We start from the raw sequence: 23,591 nt of genomic DNA, 5'->3' as shown, positions 1-23,591 counted from the left end.
ACAAGTCCATTCTCTTTGTCCATGATTCTGCTTCTGTTTCGTAGATAAGTTCATTTTGTGTTGTATTTTAGATTGCACATATAAGTGATATCATATGACATTTTTCTTTCCCTGACTTACTTCACTTAGTATGATAATTTCTAGGTCTATCCATGTTATTGCAAATGATACTATTTCATTCTTTTTATGACTGAGTAGTATGCCATTGTGTCTATATGCCATATCATCTTTATCTATTCATCTGTCAATGGACATTTAGATTGTTTCCATGTCTTAGCTATTGAGAATAGTGCTTCTATGAACATAAGGCTGCATGTATCTTTTTGAATTATAGTTTTGTCTGGATGTATGCCCAGGAGTGGGATATATGGCAACTCAAAAGTATGGTTTTGATTCTTAGATGCCCGAATGTTAGAAATCTGGAATGGACTGAGAATAACTTAGAACTACCCACAAGCTGTATTTTTAAGGGAAAAGCTCAGAACATAGAATGTTGGCCATCACGTTTTTAAAAAATGAGAAAGGTGTATACGTAAATGCTTGTACATGCATAGACTCTTCTGGAAGGAGGCTCAAGAGATTACTGACTATGGTTCCTTTCAGGGTGGGAAGCAGGGGGAGCTCCAGCTTGGAGTTGGAGGGATTTACACTTGTTTCACTGCAAATGTTTCTTCCTGTTCTATTTGACTTTAAACCATGAGCCTGTATCAACTTTCCATTTTTATACTGAAAAATAATTAATAGTTGAGAATCTCCAATGAGGTATTCAGACTTGAAAAGCCAATCTGAAATGTTTAGAATATATGACAAAGTTTTATGAATTTTAAAAAATCATTGCAGGGAAACCTGTACTCATGGATAGAAGTGTTTCTTTGCATGGCTATGGAGTCTGAGCTCAGACTGTCCTTTGGGAACTGACTGGTGTGTTCCGAGGCTGTTATAGGAGAGAGCCTAACAGTGCAGCCTCAGGAAACAAGAGTGCTTAGGTTCTTGCCAGCTGTGACTTGGGCCATTCAGTGCTTTAGTTTCCTCTCTCAAAAAAATAATCATGAAAAAAAAAATCATGATAAAAATACTTACCTCACTGAGTTGTTATGAAGATTCAGTAAAACATGGAAAGCACTTAAAATAGTGCCTGCAATATATAAAATACTATAATAAACATTGGGGGGCTTTTTGAACCAATCTTGATACTTTATTAATAACTGAAGTCCATAGTTTCCACTCTTTTTTATTGAAGTATAGTTGATTTGCAGCATTATGTTAGTTTCTGGTATACAGCGAAGTTATATATACTTACACACATTTTTTCAGATTCTTTTCCATTATACTTTATTACAGGATATTGAATATGTGAATAGCTTCCTGTGCTGTACAGTAGGAGCTTGTTGTCTATTTATTTTCTATATAGTAGTGTGTATATCTAATCCTGAACTCCTAATTTATCCTTCCTCCATCCCCTTAATAAACATAAGTTTGTTTTCTCTGCTTGTGAGTCTGTTTGTGTTTCATAAATAGTTCATTTGTATCATATTTTAGATTCCACATTTAAGTGATCTCATGTGATATTTGTCTTTCTCTATCTGATTTACTTCCCTTAGAATGATAGTCTCCAGTTCCATCCATGTAGCTGCATATCGCATTATTTCATTCTCTTGACTTCATTTTTGGTGAAACGTCTACATTGTGGCTTCTGTGGATTTTGACCAATGTACATGACATGTGTGGGCTTCCCTGATGGCTCAGTGGTAAAGAATCTGCCTGCCAATGCAGGAAACTCTAGTTTGATCCTTGGGTTTGGGAAGATCTCTTGGAAAAGGAAATGGTAACCCACTCTAGTATTCTTGCCTGTGAGGTCTCATGGACAGAGGAGCCTGGTGGGCTACAGTCCATGGGTTCACAAGGAGTTGGACATGACTCAGCAACTAAACAACAACAATATGACATGTATCTGCCTTCACAGTGTCATACAGAATAATTTCACAGCCCTAAAAGTCCTCTGCCTACTTATTCCTCCCTCCCTCCTCACCCTTCATCCTTTTATCATCTGCAGTTTGGCTTTTCCCAGAGTGTCATGGAATTGGAATCATACAGTACCTAACCTTTTCAGTTCGGCTTCTTTCACTTAGCAATATGCATTTAAGTCTCCTCCATGTCTTTGCATGACTTGGTAGCTCATTTCTTTTGAGCACTAAATACTCCTTTGTCTGGATGGACCATAGTGTATTCATCCATTCACCTGCTATGAAGGATATCTTAGTTGCTTCCAGATTTTGGCAATGATGAATAAAACTGCTACAAACATTTGTGCTCAGGTTTTCGTGTAGACATATGTTGTTCAGCTCGCTTGGGTAAATACCAAGGAGCACAGTTGCTGGATCATATTGTAAGAATGTGCTCAGCTTTGTAAGACACTGCCAAATGGCCTTCCAAGTGGCTGAGTACCGTTTTGTATTCCCACCAGCGGTGAAGAAGAGTCTCCTTTGCTCTGCATCCTCGCCAGCATTTGGTGTTGTTAACGTTTTGGATTTTAGCCATTCTAATGGGTGTGTGGCAGCATCTCATTGTTGTTTTAATTCGCAATTCCCTGATGACATATGGAGCATCTTTGCATATTCTTATTTGCCATCTGGGTACCTTCTTGGGTGAGGTATCTGTTCAGATCTTTCACTGATTTAAATTTTTTTCTTATTGTTAAGTTTTAAGAATCCTTTGTATATTTTGGATGCCAGCCTTTATCAGATGCATGCAAAAATTTTCTCTCAGCCTGTCGTTTGTCAAAACATTAACTGTTATTATCACTAATAAATGACAAGGGTTGGTTTTTGCTGTTAGAGAGCTCAGGATCAGCATGTCCATACTGCTATATTTAAAATGGATAACCAACAAAGACCTACTATATAACACAGGGAAATCTGCCCGATGTTATGTGGCAGCCTGGATGGGAGGGAAATTTGGGGGAGAATGGATACAGGGATATGTATAGCTGAGTCCTTTTGCTGTTCACCTGAAACTATCACACATTGTTAATCGACTGTGTCCTGTGCTGTGCTGTGCTAAATCTCTTTAGTTGTGTCCGACTCTTTGCGACCCTATGGACTATAGCCCTCTAGGCTCCTCTGTCTATGGGGATTCTCCAGGCAAGAACACTGGAGTAGGTTGCCATGCCCTCCTCCAGGAGATCTTCCTGACCCAGGGATCAAACGTGCGTCTCTAAAGTCTCCTGCATTGTCAGGCAGGCTCTTTATCTCTGGCGCCACATGGGAAGCCCATTAATCGGCTATACTCCAATAGAAAATAAAAAGTAGAAAGAAAAAAAAAAGAGTGTGTCGAGCCGAAAGGAGGTGTGGCTGCCCTCACCTGCCATGTGCAGGGCCCCCTGCACCAAAGCCTGCAGCCAGTCCTGCCAGGAAGTACCAGGAAGTCATCCAGGTAGCGCTCATGTGTCACCTTGGCACTTGTGACGTTGACTGTCCTGGGCTCTGGCTTCCACAAGCCTGCGGGCAGTGCTCATCCTTCTTGCCAGGTCGGTGTGCCTACAGGCTCCTGGTGTCCACCCAGTGCTGACTCGATATTCCTAACTAAAAACAAGGAAGACTAAGCTATGATATCAGTAAAGAGGTTCGCCTTTACTCCAGTGGTGGGGCCACACCATCTGTCAAAATGCAGATTCACTGGCTTAACTGGGAGGGCTCGCCTAGGAAGTCTGCTCATTTTCTGAGGCTACTGTAATAAATCGCCACCAACTGGATCAGTTCATTCACTCTCGCACAATTCTGGAGGTCTGAATTCCAAAATCAAGGTGTGGGCAAGGCTGTGCTCCTTCAAAGGGTCCAGAGAAGGATCCTTCCTGCCTCTTCCAGCTCCCGGCGTCCCTGGACATTCTCTGACCCACGGCCACATCCCTCCGTCTCTGCCTCCATCCTCATGTGGCCTGGTTTCCTGAGTCTCTGTGTCTCCTTTTTTGTCTCTTACAGGGACACTCTCCTTGGATTTAGAATCCACCCTAATCCAGTCTGACTGCATTTTAACTAATTCCATCTGCAAGGACGCTATTTCTAAATAAGGTCACAATCTGAGTTTCTGGGTAGACAGGAATTTGGGAGGATTCAATCCACTACCATAGATCTGCAAAAGAGCCTAGGGATTTGTATTTGTTATATATATATTTTTTTATTTGGGTATATGTCCACATGACTTCAAATAACAGTGAAATTCAGGCAATCCTCATCTTATGTAGCACCCTGTTAGTGGAAACTCAGCCATCAGAACCATGACCTTGGTCTGTGACCATCTGAGGTGAGGAACCTGCCGATATGAACTCTTCTCCACTAAAGCAAGACAAATCAAAAGTTGCCTGGAGGGAAAGACACACCAAGAAACTCTCATTGGGACTTGCCTGGTGGTGCAGTGGATAAGAATCTGCCTGCCAATGCAGGGGACACAGGTTCAATCTCTGGTCCAGGAAGATTTTACATATCATGGATCAACTAAACCCATGCACCACAACTACTGAGCCCACGTGCTGCAACTGCTAAAGCCTGCATGTCTAGAGCCTGCACGTTGCAACTACTGAGCCTGCATGCTGCAACTACTGAAGCCCATGAACCTAGAACATGTGCTTCACAACAAGAGAAGCCCCTGCAATGAAAACCCATGCACCACAACTAGAGAAAAGCTCCTGCTCTCTGAAACTAGAGAAGGCCTACACCCAGCAATGAAGACCCAGGGCAGCCAAAAATAAATAAACAAATAAATAAATAATATTTTTTAAAATAAGCTCTTATCATAGGTGGTACTCTAGACCAAGGGTCTGTGTCCTCCCCAAAATCCATAGTTGAAACCTGGTGCCCAATGTAATGGTCACAGGAGGTGGGGCCTTTGGGAGGTGATTAGGTCAGGTGGATGGGGCCCTTACTTTGGGATTAGTACCCTTATGAAAGACCCAGAGAGTGCCCTGGCCTGTTCCACCACATGAAGACACAGAGAAGACATTCATCTACGCAGCAGGTAGTGGGCACCAAATCTGATGGAGCCATGATCTTGGACTTCCATCCCCAGAGCTGTCAGAAATAAATGTCTGCTGTTTGTAAACCACCCAGTTTGGCCATTTAAAACTTTTTTTGTTGGAATATAGTTGCTTTACAATGTTGTGTCAGTTTCTGCTGTACAGCAAAGTGAATCAGCTATATATATATACATATATCCTCTCTTTTTGGATTTCCTTCCCATTCAGGTCACCACAGAACATTGAATAGAGTTCCCTGTGCTACACATTGGATTCTCATTAGTTACCAATTTTATACATAGTATCAATAGTGTATATGTGTCAGACCTAATCTCCCAATTTATCCCACCCCCAAGACTCCTTCAAGACAGAGAAACCCCTTCCTTGCTCTGCCATGGAGAGGCCCCAGGAATCCCGGGAGTGGCAGGGGTGACCTGGAGACTGAGGACAGCGATGCCGTAGAATACAGTTGAGATTTTCAATGATCTATCAGCCAGGATGGCCTCTGTGTGGGCACTGGCTTTTCTCATTTCTGGATGTATCCTGGATCCCTTGATTTCAGTGGGCAGAGGACCAGTCTGCCCCTTTGCCCTACCAGTGTTGTGTCCATAGCCCACAAGGTGTATGTCCAGCTAGCACCTGTGTGATTCACATAGAAGGTCACAGGTCCACCTGAGCAGCGTGGCCCTCATGTTACCTGTGCCAACAGGGAGATACTGAGCAGAGTCAGGAAGCAGGCAGAGCACATCCTTGGTCCTCCTATTCCTCTGTCAGCATTTCCCCCCCTCTTCTCCTCTTACATAGACACCTCTGATGAGACTGAACAGAAGAGCATTGTTATTACACCATTGAGGATGCATGCGTCCAAGCACAGTTATGTCTGACTCTTTGCTACCCCATGGACTAATTCTCAGGCCATTAAGCAGAGGACCTGGAAAACTGATGCTAGGTCAAAATGGTCATCCTTGTTCCATCACCGTGTTTGAACACTGGCTGGCAGATGTTGGGGGCCCTGCAGGCAGATGGAGTCAGCAAATGACACTCCTGATGGTGGACTCCCACTGAAGGGAAGTCTGAATGGCACTCCTCACAACTGCTGAGCATCTATTCTGCCACCCTCATCAGAGTAGACCCTAAAGCAAACAGTGGTCAATAGTTTTTGTTGTTTGCTGAATGCATGCAGAAGCCTCAGAACTGCATGTATATTAACTCATTTATTCTTCAAACTGTGCATGAAGCTTGAACCCTTCACCACTTCCGTTTCACAGGTGAGGAAACCAAGGCATAGAGAGGTTAAGTGATTTGTCCGAGGTCACACAGCCAGTGAATGAAGGAGCTGGTATAATGTAAAATGCGTGGAACATCTGGATCCAGAACCTAGTGATACTAGACTGCCTTGGAATTTACCCAGAAGGAAAAACTCACACAGACCTTTCCATCATGTAAAAGTTCTGAACAAATTCTTGTTTCTTCTAGCCCTGCAGTGTTTTCATTATTCTTATTTAAGAGGAATTAATTCTATGTATGCATTCTGATGATAGTTTTCCATCTCTGACAATAGTACAAAGTTTATAAGTGAAAAAAATTGATTCTTGAACTTTAGTTATTAACAGGCAGGTTGAAGCATTTAGGGAAAACTGATTGTTTGCAACTTCTTTTGAAATGGATCATAAAAGGAGATGGACTGCAGGCTAAAAAGTGGATAGATGTGTGATAAAGCCCATCCAGATTGCGTTGATGAAAGAAGCTTGGTCGTGGGTGCATGAGTGTTTGCTGTATGATTTCATTCTTCTTTGTTTAAAATTTGTCATAACAAATGGTTAAAAACAGGAGGTCAACGCTTTAATCAAAATCCTAAACTGTAGGTGATGTGTGATTGGTAGTCATTCTGTGGGTGGACTGAGCATTGCTGGAGTTTGGAAAATAGTACAGCTGTGAGTGATGGCTAGAGAGGTCCTCCCCCAAATGCTAGAGGAGACAGAAAAGTCTGCATAAACCAAGCAGCTCAGGCTTTCCTTGGACCTGACTAAGGGCGGGGGAGCTTCAGCTTCAGGGGGAAGAGGGGTCATTAATCTGACCAGTGTGGTCTCCCCTCTTCCTGCAAACTTCACAGCTGCCACCCAAATAAGCCATCCAAGGCTTTGAGATCTGACCTATCTTCCCAAACCCAGTAATGCTGCCAAAAACCAGATCAGGATGTGGGACAAGCAGCCTGAGTCACACCCACCTGCCAAAATCAGAGCCAAAATGAACTCGCAGGAAGTTTCCTAGAAGCCACACAGTCTAAGGCAAATGCGGGGTCGCAGGAAGGACCCCCGGAGAGCTTGTGGCATTTTTGTGTGAGAGACGATACGTGGGGCTTCCCTGGTGGCTCAGACGGTAAAGAATCCGCCTGCAATGCGGGAGATCCAGTTGTGATCCCTGCATTGGGAAGATCCTCTGGAGGAGGGCATGATAACCGATTCCAGTATTCTTGCCTGGAGAATCCCCATGGACAGAGGAGCCTGGTGGCTACAGACCATGGGGTCGTAGAGTCGGACACGACTGAGTGACTAAGCACAACACAGATGGTACGTGAGGGCCAAGCATGGGAGGTAGGTATCAATACCTTCCGCAGCAACACGGGTTCAGGCTAGACTTTCAACTTCAGAAAAAGCTGCCTTACCTGGGGTAAAGACATACGGGATGCCAGAGGCTTCTGGATTTGTAGGTGATGAGCCTGAGTTTTCATAGTTTTAAGTATTAATAAATGTATGCCCTTCACCGTGTTCTGGACCTGCTCTAAGTGCCGTAAGGGCACCATGTGACTCTCCATCCCTGTGAAGTGAAGACCAGCTCAGAGGAGGAGCAGAGAAGGGAGGGCACTTACTTGTGATGCCAGGTCTGTGAGCAGGTGCAGAGCCCCCACTCTGCCTCTCTGCACTGCTGCCCTCTTTGGGATGTTAGTGGGATTTCTCCCCCTAAAAGTCTGAAAAGTCATCCGGAAAACTAAGCAAGTCTTCCTGTTCGGTGACTGGTAGCGAGTCCCCTGCTTCAAGGGTAAAAACTGTCTGGTTTGTGTTGATTACTCCCTCACTTCTGGAGCTGCGCCCCTCAACGTCTCTTATGCTCTGCACCCACACCTCTTTTAAACATCAAAGGAAGGTTTATTTTTCTTTTAAAAAAGAAACTTTTATTTTATATTGGAGTATAGCCAGTTAACAATGTAGTGATAATTTCAGGTGGACAGCAAAGGGACTCAGCCATACGTATACATGTAGCCATTCTCCCCCCAAACTCCCCTCCCATCCAGGCTGCTACATAACAGTGAGCAGAGTTCCCTGTGCTATACAGCACACTGCTATACAGCAGTGTGCACACGTCCGTCCCAAACTCCCTAACTATCCCTTCCCATCATTCTTACCCCTCCTGCCAACCATAAATTTGTTCTCTAAAGTCTGTGAGTCTATTTATGTTCTGTAAATAAGTTAACTTGTATCATTTCTTTTTAGATTTCACTCAGTATGACAATCTCTAGGTCCATCCATGTTGCTACAAATGGCATTATTTCATAAAGATTGACTGATTAAAAAAAAAAAAGTCTGTATGGTTTCAGAAACAAGAGTGGGCGGTTCTATTTGCTTGTAAATATTAACCAAAACACATACTACACAGAAGCCCCAGAAACCCTGTGCTTTGCAGCTGCCAGGATGACCGCAGGGGATGCCCAGCACATTTAGCGTGGGAGGACTCATCACCAGGAAAGAAATTGACCAAGAAGTGTCCATGATGCATTTGGCAAAAGGACCAGTGATGGGATGACTTAATATTGTTTTCCAGAGTTATAAAGTCAAGAACTGCCTTCTGGAATTGCAGTGTATGTTTGAATAGGTTGTGCACTGCAGAACTCTGGGTGGGTATCATTCACATGGATGCCTTGGTTTGAAGAGCACCCCCTCCTCCTTCCTGAAGAAAAACTCAGAGCAGTGACCTGGGTCACACCTGGGCACCCTCTGCCAATAGAGGGGCCAGAAGCAGCCGCTTCCTGATATCCAGAGAAGGGGACCGAGCTGGCTTCTCGAATGTAAAGAGACCATTTCGTGGTTGCTTTGTGCCAATCACATCGCAAAGGAGGAGGTCAGGATGAGAGTGATGGAGAGAGGATGGCCATTAATAGGAAAGCTTTGCCTTGTTCCTGTTTGCATGGAAGAGAGCTGTGTTTTTTCTCTGCAGTCGCCAGAAGCTTCTTTTTCTTTCTTTTCCTGCCACCCAAACATAAGGCACATGGAGTGTTCCACCTGACCCATCCCTCCACACCCCTGGAACTTGGTGAATGAAAATGCACTGTTGTTAACTCCTGTGCCCACACACCCAAAAGAGATGGTCCTCTTCCCCTTACATCCGCTTACATCTTCCTTTTGGTCACTGGGACCTGGACAGTAGAAGTAGCCACATCTATCATGGTCATGGAGTGCCTGACATGCACCCAGCAGGGGGCAGTGACTGGGCATGTACTAAGATTAAAATACTCAGTCTGAAGCCCCAGATTGTGATAGAGATCCAGGGGTGTTTGGCACATTTGTGAGAGTAGTTTGTTGTTGTTCATAAGGATTAGGGATTACCAGCAGTTAATCAGAGGTACTAATCAGCAAACATCAGAGGTACTAATGTCCTGTAATGTCCAGGACAGCTCCACACTATAGAAAATTATTCCATACCTTCTTGACTTTTAGATGTCCCTCCAAACTAGGGGGGGGAACTGTGATTATCTGTATAGCAGCTTAATACACACAACTGAGAATTTCTCAGTAATGCGAACTCAGGGTAAATCAAAAGAATACTTGGACTTCCCTAGTGGTACAGTGGTAAAGAATCCACCTGCCAATAAGGGGACACGGGTTCAGTCCCTGGTCTGGGAAGGGGCAGCTGAGCTCGTACACCACAACTACGGAAGCCCACATACTGTCTAGAGCCCATGCTGTGCAACAAGAGAAGCCACTGCAGTGAGAAGCACCAGAACTAGAGAGTAACCCCTGCTCACTGCAACTAGCAAAAGCCCTGCATGTGGTAATAAGACCCAGCAGTGCCAAAAATAAGTGAATGAATGTTTTTAAAAAGAAATATTTTGTGTTTGTTTGTAACTTTACCAACAGTGTGCCCACAGGACAAAATCTCCCCACCAACCACTCCACCTTCTGTACCAGCACCCTCATAGCTGTAGCATTTATGATGGCTCTATTGAGTGGGGGAGAAGGGGGAAAATCTGCCTTTACTACGTATCCTAGCGAATTATACTTAAGAAGGTACTGTTGAAATATGTATCATTCTATTATAAATTCATTTTTATTTTACTTGGTATCCATTTAGGGCATTATATTTATCTTAATAAAAAGATCTTGCAGATGGATTACATTATCTGTGAATTTCACTTCAGAATTTTGAAGGCGTTATAAAATATGCATTGAACAATGGAGGTATTATGTCTGATAAGGTTGAAAACCACGGTGTTAGGAAGTGTGTGCTTTATCTTAGCTGCAGTTAAGACTTTCTTGCAAAGTGGGTCTCTTTTATTTATTCATTCAACATTTCTGTCTTGTGTACCTATTGTATGCCAGGTCCAATTCTGGGCACGGTGAATACAATGGATGAACAGGCAATTAGTCAGAATAGGTTAGAAGATGCTGAGATAACAAACAGCACCAGAACCTCAGCAGGTTCCCACTGTTGACTTTTCTTCTCGCTCACAGAGACAGCAGTTGACAGCTCCCCAGGGGAAGTATCCTTCATGGAGTAACAGCACAGCCTCCCAGACCTCTTGCATCGGGGGCACTTGCGTCTTGGGACTCCCAGACAGGGAAAAGGACTCAAAGAACATACACTGGTCCCTAAATGCTTCTGATCAGAAGTGAGACACATTTCTGCCTTATTGGCCAAAGTAAATCTCACAGCCGTGCTTAATTCAAGGAGGTGGGGAGTGTCAGGAATGAAAAGAGAAATGAGAATTAGAAACAAGGTCTCTACCTGTATTACCAAACTCAGGTCTGGCTGCTTGCTGCTCAAAATTCAATACTCAAGGGAAACAAATTTTGGTAGAAAGGAAAGATGCTTTTAATCAGAAAGCCAGCAATCTGGGGAGATAGTGGACTCAGTGTCCCCAAAAACCATCTTCAAAAATTTTACTCAACCGTGAAAGCTTTTAGTTAAATATCCAGATAGGAGGTCAGAGATGTAGCCATCCCCGCACTGCAACTACTGAGCCCACGTGCTCCGGAGCCCGAGTGCCGCAGCTAAGATCCATCAAAGTCAAATACATGAATAATTTTTTTAAAAAGGTATTTAAAGAAAGGTTTAGCAAGGGAGGGAAACAAAACTCAACAGCTGGTAGCAAAAGAAGCATTCGTCCATTTAGAGATTTGAGATTTCCAATTTCCCCTCTTTATCTATATTTTCATCTCTGTGTGTATGATTAATGATGAACGTGTTTCTATACATACCCCAGAAAGAGATGGGTCAGAGTCTTTCTGTAAGCGTGGCTCTTGACAGTTCACTGGTTTGACTCACAAATACATCGTCAGTTTACTTTCCTGTGTTCCTTGGTGATGAGGATGGAGTCAAGAGCTTCATCAGTCGGACAAGAGCTGCTTCTGCCACCTTCTTAGTCTCACGTCCAAGGCTTCCACTGCCCTGAAGCTGGCTTGTTCCCGTGTCTGTTCCATTCTATGGGGAATGAAGGCAGCGACATTGATGCACAGGCTTCATCACCTGCACAGCATGAGGTTGCATGGGGTTTATGATGACATGCCCCGAAGACCAGCTCTTTCTCTGTGTTTTTATAACCATTGTTGTATTTATGGGTTCTCATTTATAACCAGAAAGTTGCCAAAGGATCTGGGTTGCCATCAGCATTTCTCCTCCAATTTCTCACTATCAGTACAAATGCTGTTCTCTCTGGAATAGCTCTTTCCTGATAAATGGATGAAAGGGCTGAACTGATAGGGCTAAGGGGGAAAACAGCATGAGATGATGAAATGAGCAAGGACACCAGGGCCAGGGAAACCTTTGGGTCAGATCTCGTATCTACAATTTAATGGCTGAGTAACACTGGGAAATGTATGTGATTCTTCATGGCCCTGAAGGCTTCCTCTTTCGGACAGTTCTCTCATCTGGAAAACTGAGTTTCGAGTCTGGTAGCATTGCTGATTCTCTCCCTCTTGTGATGCCCCCTCTTTTAGGGGGTTGCCAATCCAATGCTTGTGGCAAGGCAATCGGGGATTGTGGGACCCCATGAACCAGAGAGTCCTGGGATGGAGGTGCATGGGAGTTGGCTTGTAAATCTAGCACGACTCATCCTTGCTCATCTCTTCTCAAGTCTGCATCCAGTGACTTTAGATTGATAGCATAGCATCAGGAGCGTTTATACCACGGAAATCACATGCTATAAATAAGGCTTGTCTTTATTTCACAGAGAGCTGGTTGTTACACTTACCATCACACCATTGCCTGGGGACAAACACTGTTTAGAAGACCACTGCCTAGAGAGGGTGTGACTCAGTGTTGACAACTTATTAGTCTTCTAGGGACAGAGTTCTGACTCTGTCATTTTCTAGCTTACATAAATATTTTCAAGGCAAATAAATCCATGCCTCAGTTTCCTCATCTGTAAACTGGGGATAATAATCATTCTTACCCAGAGGCAGATCTACCGTGAAGCTAATGCAGCTTAAGCTTGACGGCCCCTCCCTTACCCAGACTCTCTTCCAAGACCCAGCACAGATTGTAGAAATTTTGCATTCTTTTTGTTTTAATTTTTATGGAAGTGTAGTTGATTTATGATCTTATATTAGTTTCAGGCATACAACAAAGTGATCCAGTTTTATTTATATGTGTGTGTGTTTGTATGTGTGTGTATATTCTGTTCAGATTCTTTTCCATAGTAGGTTATTATAAGATATTGAGTATAGTTCCTTGTGCTATACAATAGGTCCTTGTTGGTTATCTATTTTATATGTAGTAGTGTGTATATTGAAAGTTCAACAGTGTTAGTGACTCAGTCGTGTCCAACTCTTGGCGATCCTGTGGACTGAAGCACGCCAGGCTCCTCTGTCCATGGGATTCTCCAGGCCAGAATACTGGAGTGAGTAGCCATTCCCTTCTCCAGGGGATCTTCCCAACCCAGGAATCAAGTCCAGGTCTCCTGCATTGCAGGCGGATTCTTTACCATCTGAGCCACCAGGGAGGCCTGGTATGTATATGTTAACCTCAAGCTCCTAATTTATCCGTTCCCCTCCCTTTTCCCTTTGGTAACCATAAGTTTGTAGAAATTTTATATTCTTAATTTGCAACTCTTCAGCAATGAGGCCTCCCTTTCTGCCCCTCTGTTTACGTAGAAGATTATCATCAGATGTAAGTGAATGTATGTAAGGTGGTTAATGCAGAGCCTAGAACGTATCAATCCGGAGAAGGCAATGGCAACCCACTCCAGTACTCTTGCCTGGAAAATCCCATGGACGGAGGAGCCTAGTAGGCTGCAGTCTATGGGCTCGCTAGGAGTCCGACACGACTGAGCGACTTCACTTTCACTTTTCACTTTCATGCATTGGAGAAAGAAATGGCAACCCACTCCAGTATTCTTGCCTGGAGAATCCCAGGGACGGGGGAGCCTGGTGGGCTGCCATCTATGGGGTCGCACAGAGTTGGACACGACTGAAGCGACTTAGCAGCAGCAGAACATATCAATGCTAGATCTTCTGGCTTCAAAAGTCTCAATGAAGAGTTGTACCCGATGAGGCCAGGCTGAGGAACCGAGCTCTGAGGCAAACAAGGCATTGGGGCAGAGCTGACAAGAACCCAAGACACTGGACACCATTCATATAAGGGGAAATCTGAAATTTCTGACACAGAGAGGGATGTGGTGAAGCAAAGTGCTGAACACATTGGGGATGGAAAGCCAGAACACAGATTCTGTGCTCCTGAGACACTATCCATGAGAGCCAAAAGAGCGGACTCTCTTAGGCATGTGATATAACCAAGACGGGAGCCACGCTGCTGACTGTCCTGGGGTCTGAGAACAAACAATTGGAAGGCATATCTTGGTTCAAGGCCAGCTTCTCGGTTTTCACACTTACTTTCTTGTTCTGGTTATTTGCACAACAGACCACAGTTCTGTGGGTTGACTAAACACAGCTGAGCAGTTTTCATGACCTCCTGTGGTTGCTATCGGTGGCTCTTGGATGGAGCCACCTGAAGGTTGAACCAGGCCAACATCCAAGATGGAACACCCATGCAGATAGCAACTGGTACTTGTGGTTAGCTGGGAGCCCAGTGTGAGCTGTAGATGGTAGAGCCCACAGGTGGCCTTCCACCTGGCCTAGGCTTCTTAGGTTATTGGCACATGAGTTCTGAGGGGGAGCATCTGAAGGGCAGGTGTTTCAGGAACCATAGGTGGAGGGCTTCTCATGACCTGGCATCAGAAGTCCCAGGTTACCACTTCTGTCACACTCTGTAAGTCCAGAAAGTCACTAAGACCAGTCCAAACTCAAGGAGAGGAATTGGGTTCCACCTCTTCTGTGGGGTACAGTGAGGCCTCATGGGGAAGAGCGTGTGAGCTGGAAGAAATTGTGGCCACCTTTGGAAATACAATCTACCACATTCCCTCACATCTCTGAGTCTCAAAGTTCTCTACCCAGAAAAAAAATCAATGTCATCACATCCACCTCCCAGGACTGCTGGGAAAAGCAGAAAGACCTAGTGGAATTCCCTAGGGCAAGCTTCTCAGTTTGCACTGAAGCCAGGCATACACTGGGGCACAGGGAGTGTGCACAAAGACATTCGTTATCACATGGTTTAAAAAGCAAAATGTAGAAACATGTAAATGTTTCTAAATTGAAAGAGTACCCCCCTCTGTACGTAGTTGTACAATCTGTGACATAGGGTCTTGTAACGCTCAAAGGAATCATTTAGAAGTGCTCAAAATGACAGTTTTCTGAGGGTGACTTTTCAGCCCAGGAGGCATTTGACAATAACTGGAGACAATATTATTGTCACAACTGGAGGGAAGGTTGCTCCTAGCATGTGGAGACCAGGGATGCTGCTAAACATTCTAGCCTGCCCGAAACAGCCCTTTGTAACAAAGAACTATCCATCCCCAGTTGTTGACAGTGCCGAGACTGGCATAGGGCAAGAGCTGCTTGGGTTGGTTGGTATGAAAATTCTTTTCTATCAGAGCACTCATTGGCAACTGTGGGAAAACAATGGTGACCCAGACCACATGGGGTAATTTCAAGAACAAAGAAAAGAGAACATTCACTGAATGTGTTATTTCTTCTGACCCAGGAAAGAGGAAAAGTGAGAATGTAGCGTTGTGTAAAAATGTTCTGTTTTGAGTTAAAAATAACAGAGCTTCTTGGGAGCTTAAATTTAGGGTTTTATTAATGGAAGAAAAATAGGATCTAATATAAATGATTCCAAAAATGTGAAAATATCTGGGTTCAAGAAGAGATTCATTGTGGTGACATGGAAGGGACCTCAGATGCTCCTTCCAAATAGGGCTCTTGGAACTGAATAGGATCCTACAGGACCTTCCTGGGGACAGACTCCACCACATCCCTGGCCTCTCTGTAGAAAAGCTTTAGTCTCCTAGTCTTTCCCCAATCTCCAAAGAGCAAATTTAATCAGAGAAGTGAGAAAAATGTAGAAACTAAGGAAAGCAGTCAAGCAAGACAGAATAATAATGGTTTATCCATAAAGCAAAGTCAATGATCTTTAGTTCCTTCTCAAGGGCTACAGATAATATCTTGAGCCATTTCCTTGAGCCATATCCTTACTAAAATCCCTACCAGGTGGAAAAAGTTGACTGTATGCTAACCACCAGCACATAGACCCCAGACCTGTTAGAGCCATAAAATTGATGAATGAAATTCTTGAAACACCACCCTATTACCTAACCACCCAACCAATGTTCACCCTTGTAACCTTCACCCCTCATGTTGTTTTAGAAACCTTTTCCTACAAGCTACCAAGGTGATCAAACCAGTCCATCCTAAAGGAAATCAACCCTGAATACTCATTAGAAGGACTGATGCTGAAGCTGAAGCTCCGGTACTTTGGCCACCTGATGTGAAGAACCAACTCATTGGAAATGACCCTAATGCTGAGAAAGATTGAAGGCAGGAGGAGAAGGGGATGACAGAGGATGAGATGGCGAGATAGCATCACTGACTAGGACGTGAGTCTGAGCAAACTCCAGGAGATAGTGCAAGACAGGAAAGCCTGGCATGCTGCAGTCCATGGAGTTGCAAAGAGTCGGACTCCACTTACTGAATAAACAACAACAATAACAACACCAGGCATCTCCATCCACCTGAGCGCCAGCCTCAGGACCTGCATATACTCCCTGCGTTGGCTTTTCCTCCTCCATTGTGTTCATGTAGAACTTTTCTCTTGGCAGAAAAGTGTCTATTATGCATTTATAGACACCGCTGAGGTAGACAAATTGTCTCCCAATAAATTAACCAGTGTCACAAGCTTGGGAAATTCTCTTCCCATTAATTAGCCCAGTGTTACATGTCTCTCAGAGAAGGAAATGGCAACCCACTCCAGGATTCTCGCCTGGAGAATCCCATAGACAGAGGAGCCTGGTGGGCTACAGTCCATGGGGTCACAAAGAGTCAGGCACGACTGAGTGACTGTCACTTCACTACATGTCCCTCAAGCCCATAGGACACGGCACCTCAGTTTCTCCTCTGAAACATGGGATAATAGCATTTACCTAATAGATTTATCATGAGGACTAAATGGAATGATGCTTAACCCAGTGCCTGGCATACAGTAAGCATTCAATAAATATCAGTCACTGCTTTTCTTGTTACTGCTATTATTAATGGTACCATTTTTGTCCAAGATAAACACTAATCTCAGGAAGGTAATGCCTAACTTGAGAATTGGATACAAATACTCCTGCAGACTGTCTTTTTGCCAAATTTAAAGGGAAGAGGGATGGAATTTTAATATCCTTAGCTCTCGGTCTTAAAAAAAAAAAAGAAAAACATCAGAAGAACATACGTTTCACCACAAATGTTGGTGATATTTAAATAAGATTTAAATTTGTACAGCATTTAAACAGAAAAGAAGCAAATGGCATTAAATTCACGAAAGTGCCAGATTGTACACACCCAGAGTCAGAAATATTAACCATTTTCCCATCATGGAACAGTGCAGCTGGCTGGAAATGTATTATGAGAGGGATTGAAGAGTTTTAACGGATCCTTCCTTCAAACCTTCAGCATTGTAAAGTGGTGGTTAATGAATTATTGGACATGTACAGTCAGTTGTATTTAAACAAGAGGGAATGAACAGGTCTTGTCAGCTCACCTAGACTGTCCTGTTTCTCTGGTTCAGCTGCTCAGGGAGGAGGAATTGGTGCTAGAATTCCATAGCCAAGGAGATGGAGGGAAAGATGGATGTCAAGCTAGAAGGACCAGTTCTGCCCCATCGGCTCCTGTGGGAACACAGTTCAGCTCGTCTGTCCTGAGCAGACGCCAAGGAAGTGGTCAGGGGCCAGGTCTGCCCTTGGGAAACCAGACTGGTGTCTTCCCAACTGAAAGTCACCAAGTCTTAGGTCAGATTCCCTGTAGCTGAGGCACTGTGTATGAGACCCATTGATGAAACCCCCCCACCCCAGAGAAATATGGGAGTAAGGGGTGAGGGGGCAGAACAGGGCAAGGGGAGAGATGAGCCAGGATGGTATATTAGATTCCTGTGGCCACTGTCACCAATGACCACAGACTTAGAGTCTTAAAACCACACCTTGGGAGTTGCCTGGTGGTCCAGTGGTTAAGACACTGCCTTCCAATGCAGGGGGCATGGGTTTGATCATTGAAAAGACTGATGCTGAAGCTGAAACTCCAATACTTTGGCCACCTGATGCGAAGAACTGACTCATTGGAAAAGACCCTGATGCTGGGAAAGATTGAAGGCAGGAGGAGAAGGAGATGACAAAGCATGAGATGGTTGGATGGCATCACTGACTCGATGGACATGAGTTTGAGCAAGCTCCAGGAGTTGGTGATGGACAGGGAAGCCTGGCATGCTGCAGTCCATGTTGCAAAGAATTGGACATGACTGAGTGACTGAACTGAACTGAACTGAACTGAACTGAAGGGAACTAAGATCTCAAATGCTTCAAGGTGCAGCCAATAAATAAGTAAACAAATAAATAAATAAAACTCTTCGGGGGAAAAAAAGGACTCTAAAAAAACACAGCCTTCTCTCACAGTCTTGGAGGCCGGAAGACTGAAGTCATGCTCCCTCTGGGAGCCCCAGGGGAGAAGTTGCTCCAACTGCTTGTGGCAGCGCAGCCAGCTTTCATTGGCTTGTGGCCACATCACTGCTCCTTTCCACGTGGACTGCTATTCTGTCCATGTCCAGCCTCCTCTGCCTCTCCCAGATAAGGACTCTGGGATTGCATTCAGGGCCCATAATCCAGGATGCTCTCATCCCCAAATCCTGGACTTAATTACATCCTTTTTCCATAGACGGTGACATTTACAGTTTCTAAGGATCGGGATCTGACATCTTTGTGAACCATTATTCAGCCTTCCACGGATAGGGTTCGGGAGACCCTACTCCCCCACGCCAGCTCTGGAGTTTGAAATGTACTAGAGACGTTGTCCTCAAGCATACTCATACAGCCAGTGCTTGGCCACAAGCTGCCCAGGGGATAAGCAGGGGTGGGAAGACCCCACCACCACCAGGGATCCCCCACCAGCCAGAGGAATTCTCCAAAGTTCTCTCTCCCCTGCTTCCTTCCTCTCCCCTCCTCTCCCCCCTCCCTCCCCTACTGTGTCACCGAAGAAGAACCAGGTGTGGTTGGCAAACACTTTAGTGATGCCTCCACGCCCAGGGCAAGGACGGGAGCCGGGTATGGAAAACCAGAAGGGCCGTCTTCTTTTTTACTGATTCTTTATTCATAAACTTGATGCAAGTTTACAAAATTTACTGTACGTTACCACATAAACCTGCAATGAAAAATAAAGTCCAACAAGAACCGAACACCAAAGCATGCCAAATGTGCACCTGTCAATGCTAGCCATCAGAATATTAAACAATTCAGTACTGTATTCAGGATTTAGCCTCAGATTTAAGGAACTTGAACACTTTAAAGAATTCTGCCTTGTCACTTGCTATCTGAGCAACTGGTAATCATTAAGTTTAGACAAATGTAACCAACTGAACAAGAATGCCAGAAAAATCTTCTTCTACTGTCCTCAACCAAAATAGAAAAAAAAAAAGAAATTAAACATGATAATGCAGAAGTGCCAAGTCTCTCAGATGTGGTTTACAAAGTTAAAAACTGAGGGTTTTTTTTCTAGTTACTATCTTTTTTATTTTTTAATTGGAGGAAAATTGCTTGACAATGTTGAGTTAGTTTCTGCTGTACAACGACGCAAACAGCCATAAGAATACATATATCACCTCCTCTTGAGCCTCCCTCCCCTCCCCCCACCCCTCTAGGTCATCACAGAGCATCTGGCTGGGCTCCCTGTGTTATACAGCAACTTCTCACCAGCTATCTGCTTTACACATGATAGTGTATGTGTGTCGATGCTACTTTCTCTGTTCATCCCACTCTTTCCTTCCTGTCCTGTGTCCACAAGTCCATTCTCTATATCTCTGTCTCCATTCCTTCTCTGCACAGGGTCATCAATATCATTTTTCTAAATTCCATATAAATGTATTAATATACTGTATCTGTTTTTCTCTTTCTGACTTACTTCACTCTATATAACAGGCTCTAGGTTCATCCACCTCACTATAACTGACTCAAATCCATGACAAAGATCCAGTATACCCAAAATAAAATTTAAAAAGAAAATATTTCCACTTACAAAAGCATCAAAAAGAATAAAATATTTAAAGAAAGAAAATGCCTAAGATTCAAGACTTGGCAGCCCTGAAGATGAAATGTCAGTGATCAAGACAAATTACAATAAAACTACCTGGGCTGGTTCCATTCCACTTTCCAATCAGATTTCAGTACTCCCACCATTGGCAAGACATTTAGGAGGACAACCAACTCCACTCAGAAGTGGACCCGGGCCCACGTTTCCCTCCAAGTCACTGACCATCCCCTGGATGTCGAGCCTCCTTGGCCCCCCGTGAGCCTCCCTGGCCCCCTTGTTGCCTCACTGGGAAGATCAAGGAGCCATCATCAGCAATCCTTTCTAAGATGTTTGAACAACCTAGCCATTTCTGCATTGCTTTCTTCATGCCTCTCTAAGTGCTGGAGGGAGGTTTGTATCCTTTAAAAAAAAAAAACAGACCACAACAGAGCATCCAGGCAAGAGTGATGCCTGTACTGAAACAGGAGGCAGCTGGGAGGTGACTTGGGTTGAATCTGGTCTTTTCCACTTTCCAGCCCTGCGTCGTGTGTGTGTGTGTGTAGTGTGTGTGTGTGTGTGTGCTCAGTCATGTCTGACTCTTTGTGACCCCATGGACCATGGCCCACCAGGCTCTTCTGTCCATGGGATTTCCCAGGCAAGAATACTGGAGTGGGTTGACATTTCCTACTCCAGGGGATCTTCTCAACCCAGGGATCAAAACTGCGTCTCTTGCATCTCCTGCATTAGCAGACGAATTCTTTACAACTAGCGCCACCTGGGAAGTGTGCTTAGGAAATGGTACTTAATTCTTGGACCTGTGAAATGACAGTAATGGCCCCACCTCCTGGGTTCTTGTGACTGGCTACTAACTGGAACCATACATGGAAGGTGTCACCTGCTGGGCTGGGCAAGTATAGGTGCTCAGTAAACCAAGAGCTTCACTCCTGTTCATATCCCGCCCCAAGCTCAACCAGCCAAGCCCTGAGCAGGGAAGGCACCCTCATGGCCTCTAGTTCTGTCCTCCTCTCCCTCTCAGTATCCATCTCTTGTGGCTTCTGGGACAAATGACCACAAATCTGGTGACTTAAAACCATACATATGAGACTTCCCTGGTGGTCCAGGGGTTAAGACTTCACCTTCCAATGTAGGGCATGCAGCTTCAATCCCTGGTCAGGGAGCTGGATGCCATATGCCTGGTGGCCAGAGGGGTAAAAACAGAAGCAATATTGCAACAAATTCAGTAAAGATTTATTAAATGGTCCACATCAAAAAATCTTGGGGGAAAAAATCCATGTATAGGAACTTCCCTGGTGGTTCAGTGGTTAAGATTCCACACTTCCACTGCAGGGGGCGTGGGTTCAATCCCTGATTGGGGGACTAAGATCTCGCAAGTCAAAAAATAAAAAGTTTCTTGAAAACCACACACATGTATTCCACACGTTCTGAGAGAAGAAACCCTTCATCAGCTTCACAAGGTGTCAGCAGGGCTGCACTCCCCCTCAACCCCGAGATTCTAGAGGAGAGAACACTTCCCTGACTCCCCAAACTCCTAGAGATGCTTTCTCTGGGCTCCTTGACCCTTTCCTCCATCCACAAAGCTGGCCGCGTAGCATCTTATTTTGGCAACACACAGCCTTCCTCCGCCCGAGGTTCTCAAATGTCCCTCTGCTTCTTTCCTGTAAGGACACTCGGATTATGTTTAGGGACCACCTGGATAATCTACTACTACCTGCTCATCTCAAGACCCTTAACTTCATCACACCCGCGAAGTCATTTTTGCCAAATAAACCAATGTACCAGTTCCGGAAGTTAGGATTTGGTATCTTTGAGGGCCATCATTCATCCTACTGCAGGACCCCAAAGCTTTGCCCCAAGTCTTGTTTAGGACGAGCATGGGCTCCCCTGCAGGGCTGGGACACAAAGATGAGGGGACAAGGTGCTCTGAACTTGCCTCTTCTCTCAACTGTTGACGGAGAGGAGCCGTCCCATACGTGAGCACAAGGTGAGAATGTGGATTCCAAAACCAGACCCCAGGGCTGATTCATGGCTGCTCCTGCCCAGCAGGGGACTGTAGTCAAACTCCTCCATTCTGTTTCCTCATCTGGAAGATGGGACTAACACCTGTCTCGGGGTTGTTCTGAGGATGAAATGAGCTAACATGTGCCTGGATGTGTTAATACGCAGTCTGTTCCTCCTTCAGACAAACCAGGAAGTCATCACTGGGCAAAGAGATGGGATGGGATGGGATGAGATGGGATGGGATGGGATGGGTGGTCTGTAACACACAAGTAACTCTGCAGGTACAGCTCCATCACCTAAGGGCAGTCTCCCAGAGGAGGTGCAGCATAAGTTATCAGCAGAACACCTGCAGCCGGTGTGGATGAGTGACCTCAACTAGTCAAAGAGCTCCAAGGAGAGGTGTGGGGGGGCCCATGGTATCTGTCACTGTAGCCTCTGCTGTATCAGAAAGCAAAAACCAGTATCCAGGGAACTCCATGGCAGTGCAGTGGTTCGGACTCTGCACCTTCACTGCCAAGAGCGTGGGTTCGATCCCTGGTCTGGAACTAAGATCCCACAAGCCATGTGGTGTGGCCAAAAAAAAAAAAGCAGTGTCCACTTACTTCTCATGATCGTGACCCCAAAAGAGCTGCGACACTTCAGTTTTCTCCTCTGCTTTCTCTTGCCGTTCCTATGTTGTTGTTCAGTCACTAAGTCATGTCTGACTCTGTGACTCCACTGACCACAGCACGCCAGGCTTCCCTGTCCTTCACTATCTCTCTGAGTTTGCTCAAACTCATGTCCATTAAGTCAGTGATGCCATCCAACCATCTCATCCTCTGTTGCCCACTTCTCTTGCCCTCAGTCTTTCCCAGCATCAGAGTCTTTTCCAGTCAGTCGGCTCTTCGCATCAGGTGGTCAAAGTATTGGAACTTCAGCTTCAGCATCAGTCCTTGCATGAATATTCAGGGCTGATTTCCCTGAGGATTGACTGGTTTGATCTCCTTGCCGTCCAAGGGACTCTCAAGAGTCTTCTCCACCACTTGGGGGTGTGATAAAAACTCACTCATGGGTCCCCCACCCCTCTCTCTCTTCTTCCAGGTTTCTGACAGATGTGACTACGTCTTTGTCAATGGGAAGGAAATGAAGGGCAAGGTGGGCGTGGTGGTGAACTTCACCTTCCAGCACCTGAACACTCCTCTGGAGATGACGGTATGGGTGCCCCGGTTGCCCCTGCAGATCGAGATCTCGGACACTGAGCTCAACCAGATCAAGGGCTGGAGAGTCCCCATCGTCTCCAGCAAGAGGTGGGTGTGCTGATCAGGCTCCACAGCAGCAACCCAGGTCAAGTACACTTAGGCTAAAGGTGGAAATTTACAGGATAGCTAACTTCAGGCATGTCTCATTCCAGGGGTGCAGGGGTAGCCTAAGGGTGTGTGTCTCTCTCCCCTTCTCAGCTCCAGCTTGCTTTATATCAGCTTCATTCCCTATTAAGTTTTGCTCCTGAGCTTCCAGACTTCTAGTCTACCTTCTTTGTGACTCTGCAAAAAGTACATCCTCTCTTCCCCAATAATTCCTGCTAGAGACTTGGAGTTAAGTGTTATTCTTACTTGGGTTGTGTGTCCATGCCTGATCTAATCACTGTAGAAGAGGAGGAGAAGCAGGGGAGATAGAATACACTGATTGGCCAGCTAGGCTGCAGCCACGTTCCTCTGGCTGGAGCCAGA

The 23,591-nt window shown here is 45.0% G+C and overlaps 1 protein-coding gene across 1 annotated transcript in view; it reads left to right on the top strand.

Annotated features, from left to right (window-relative positions):
• TMEM132D (transmembrane protein 132D) overlaps nt 1-23,591 on the top strand; it is an 819,007-nt gene that overhangs the window by 782,664 nt on the left and 12,752 nt on the right. The window contains exon 6 of the mRNA XM_081544711.1: nt 22,966-23,171. Within this exon, the coding sequence (XP_081400837.1) occupies nt 22,966-23,171 (206 nt within the window). The remainder of the gene's footprint in view (nt 1-22,965; nt 23,172-23,591) is intronic.

Source organism: Giraffa tippelskirchi, chromosome 11, assembly GCF_054371585.1.
Source record: "Giraffa tippelskirchi isolate mGirTip1 chromosome 11, T2T-mGirTip1v1.2.pri, whole genome shotgun sequence".
Taxonomy (NCBI): Eukaryota; Metazoa; Chordata; class Mammalia; order Artiodactyla; family Giraffidae; genus Giraffa; species Giraffa tippelskirchi.
Note: the sequence above shows the minus strand (reverse complement) of the source record. Positions and strands in the feature narration are given on the sequence as shown.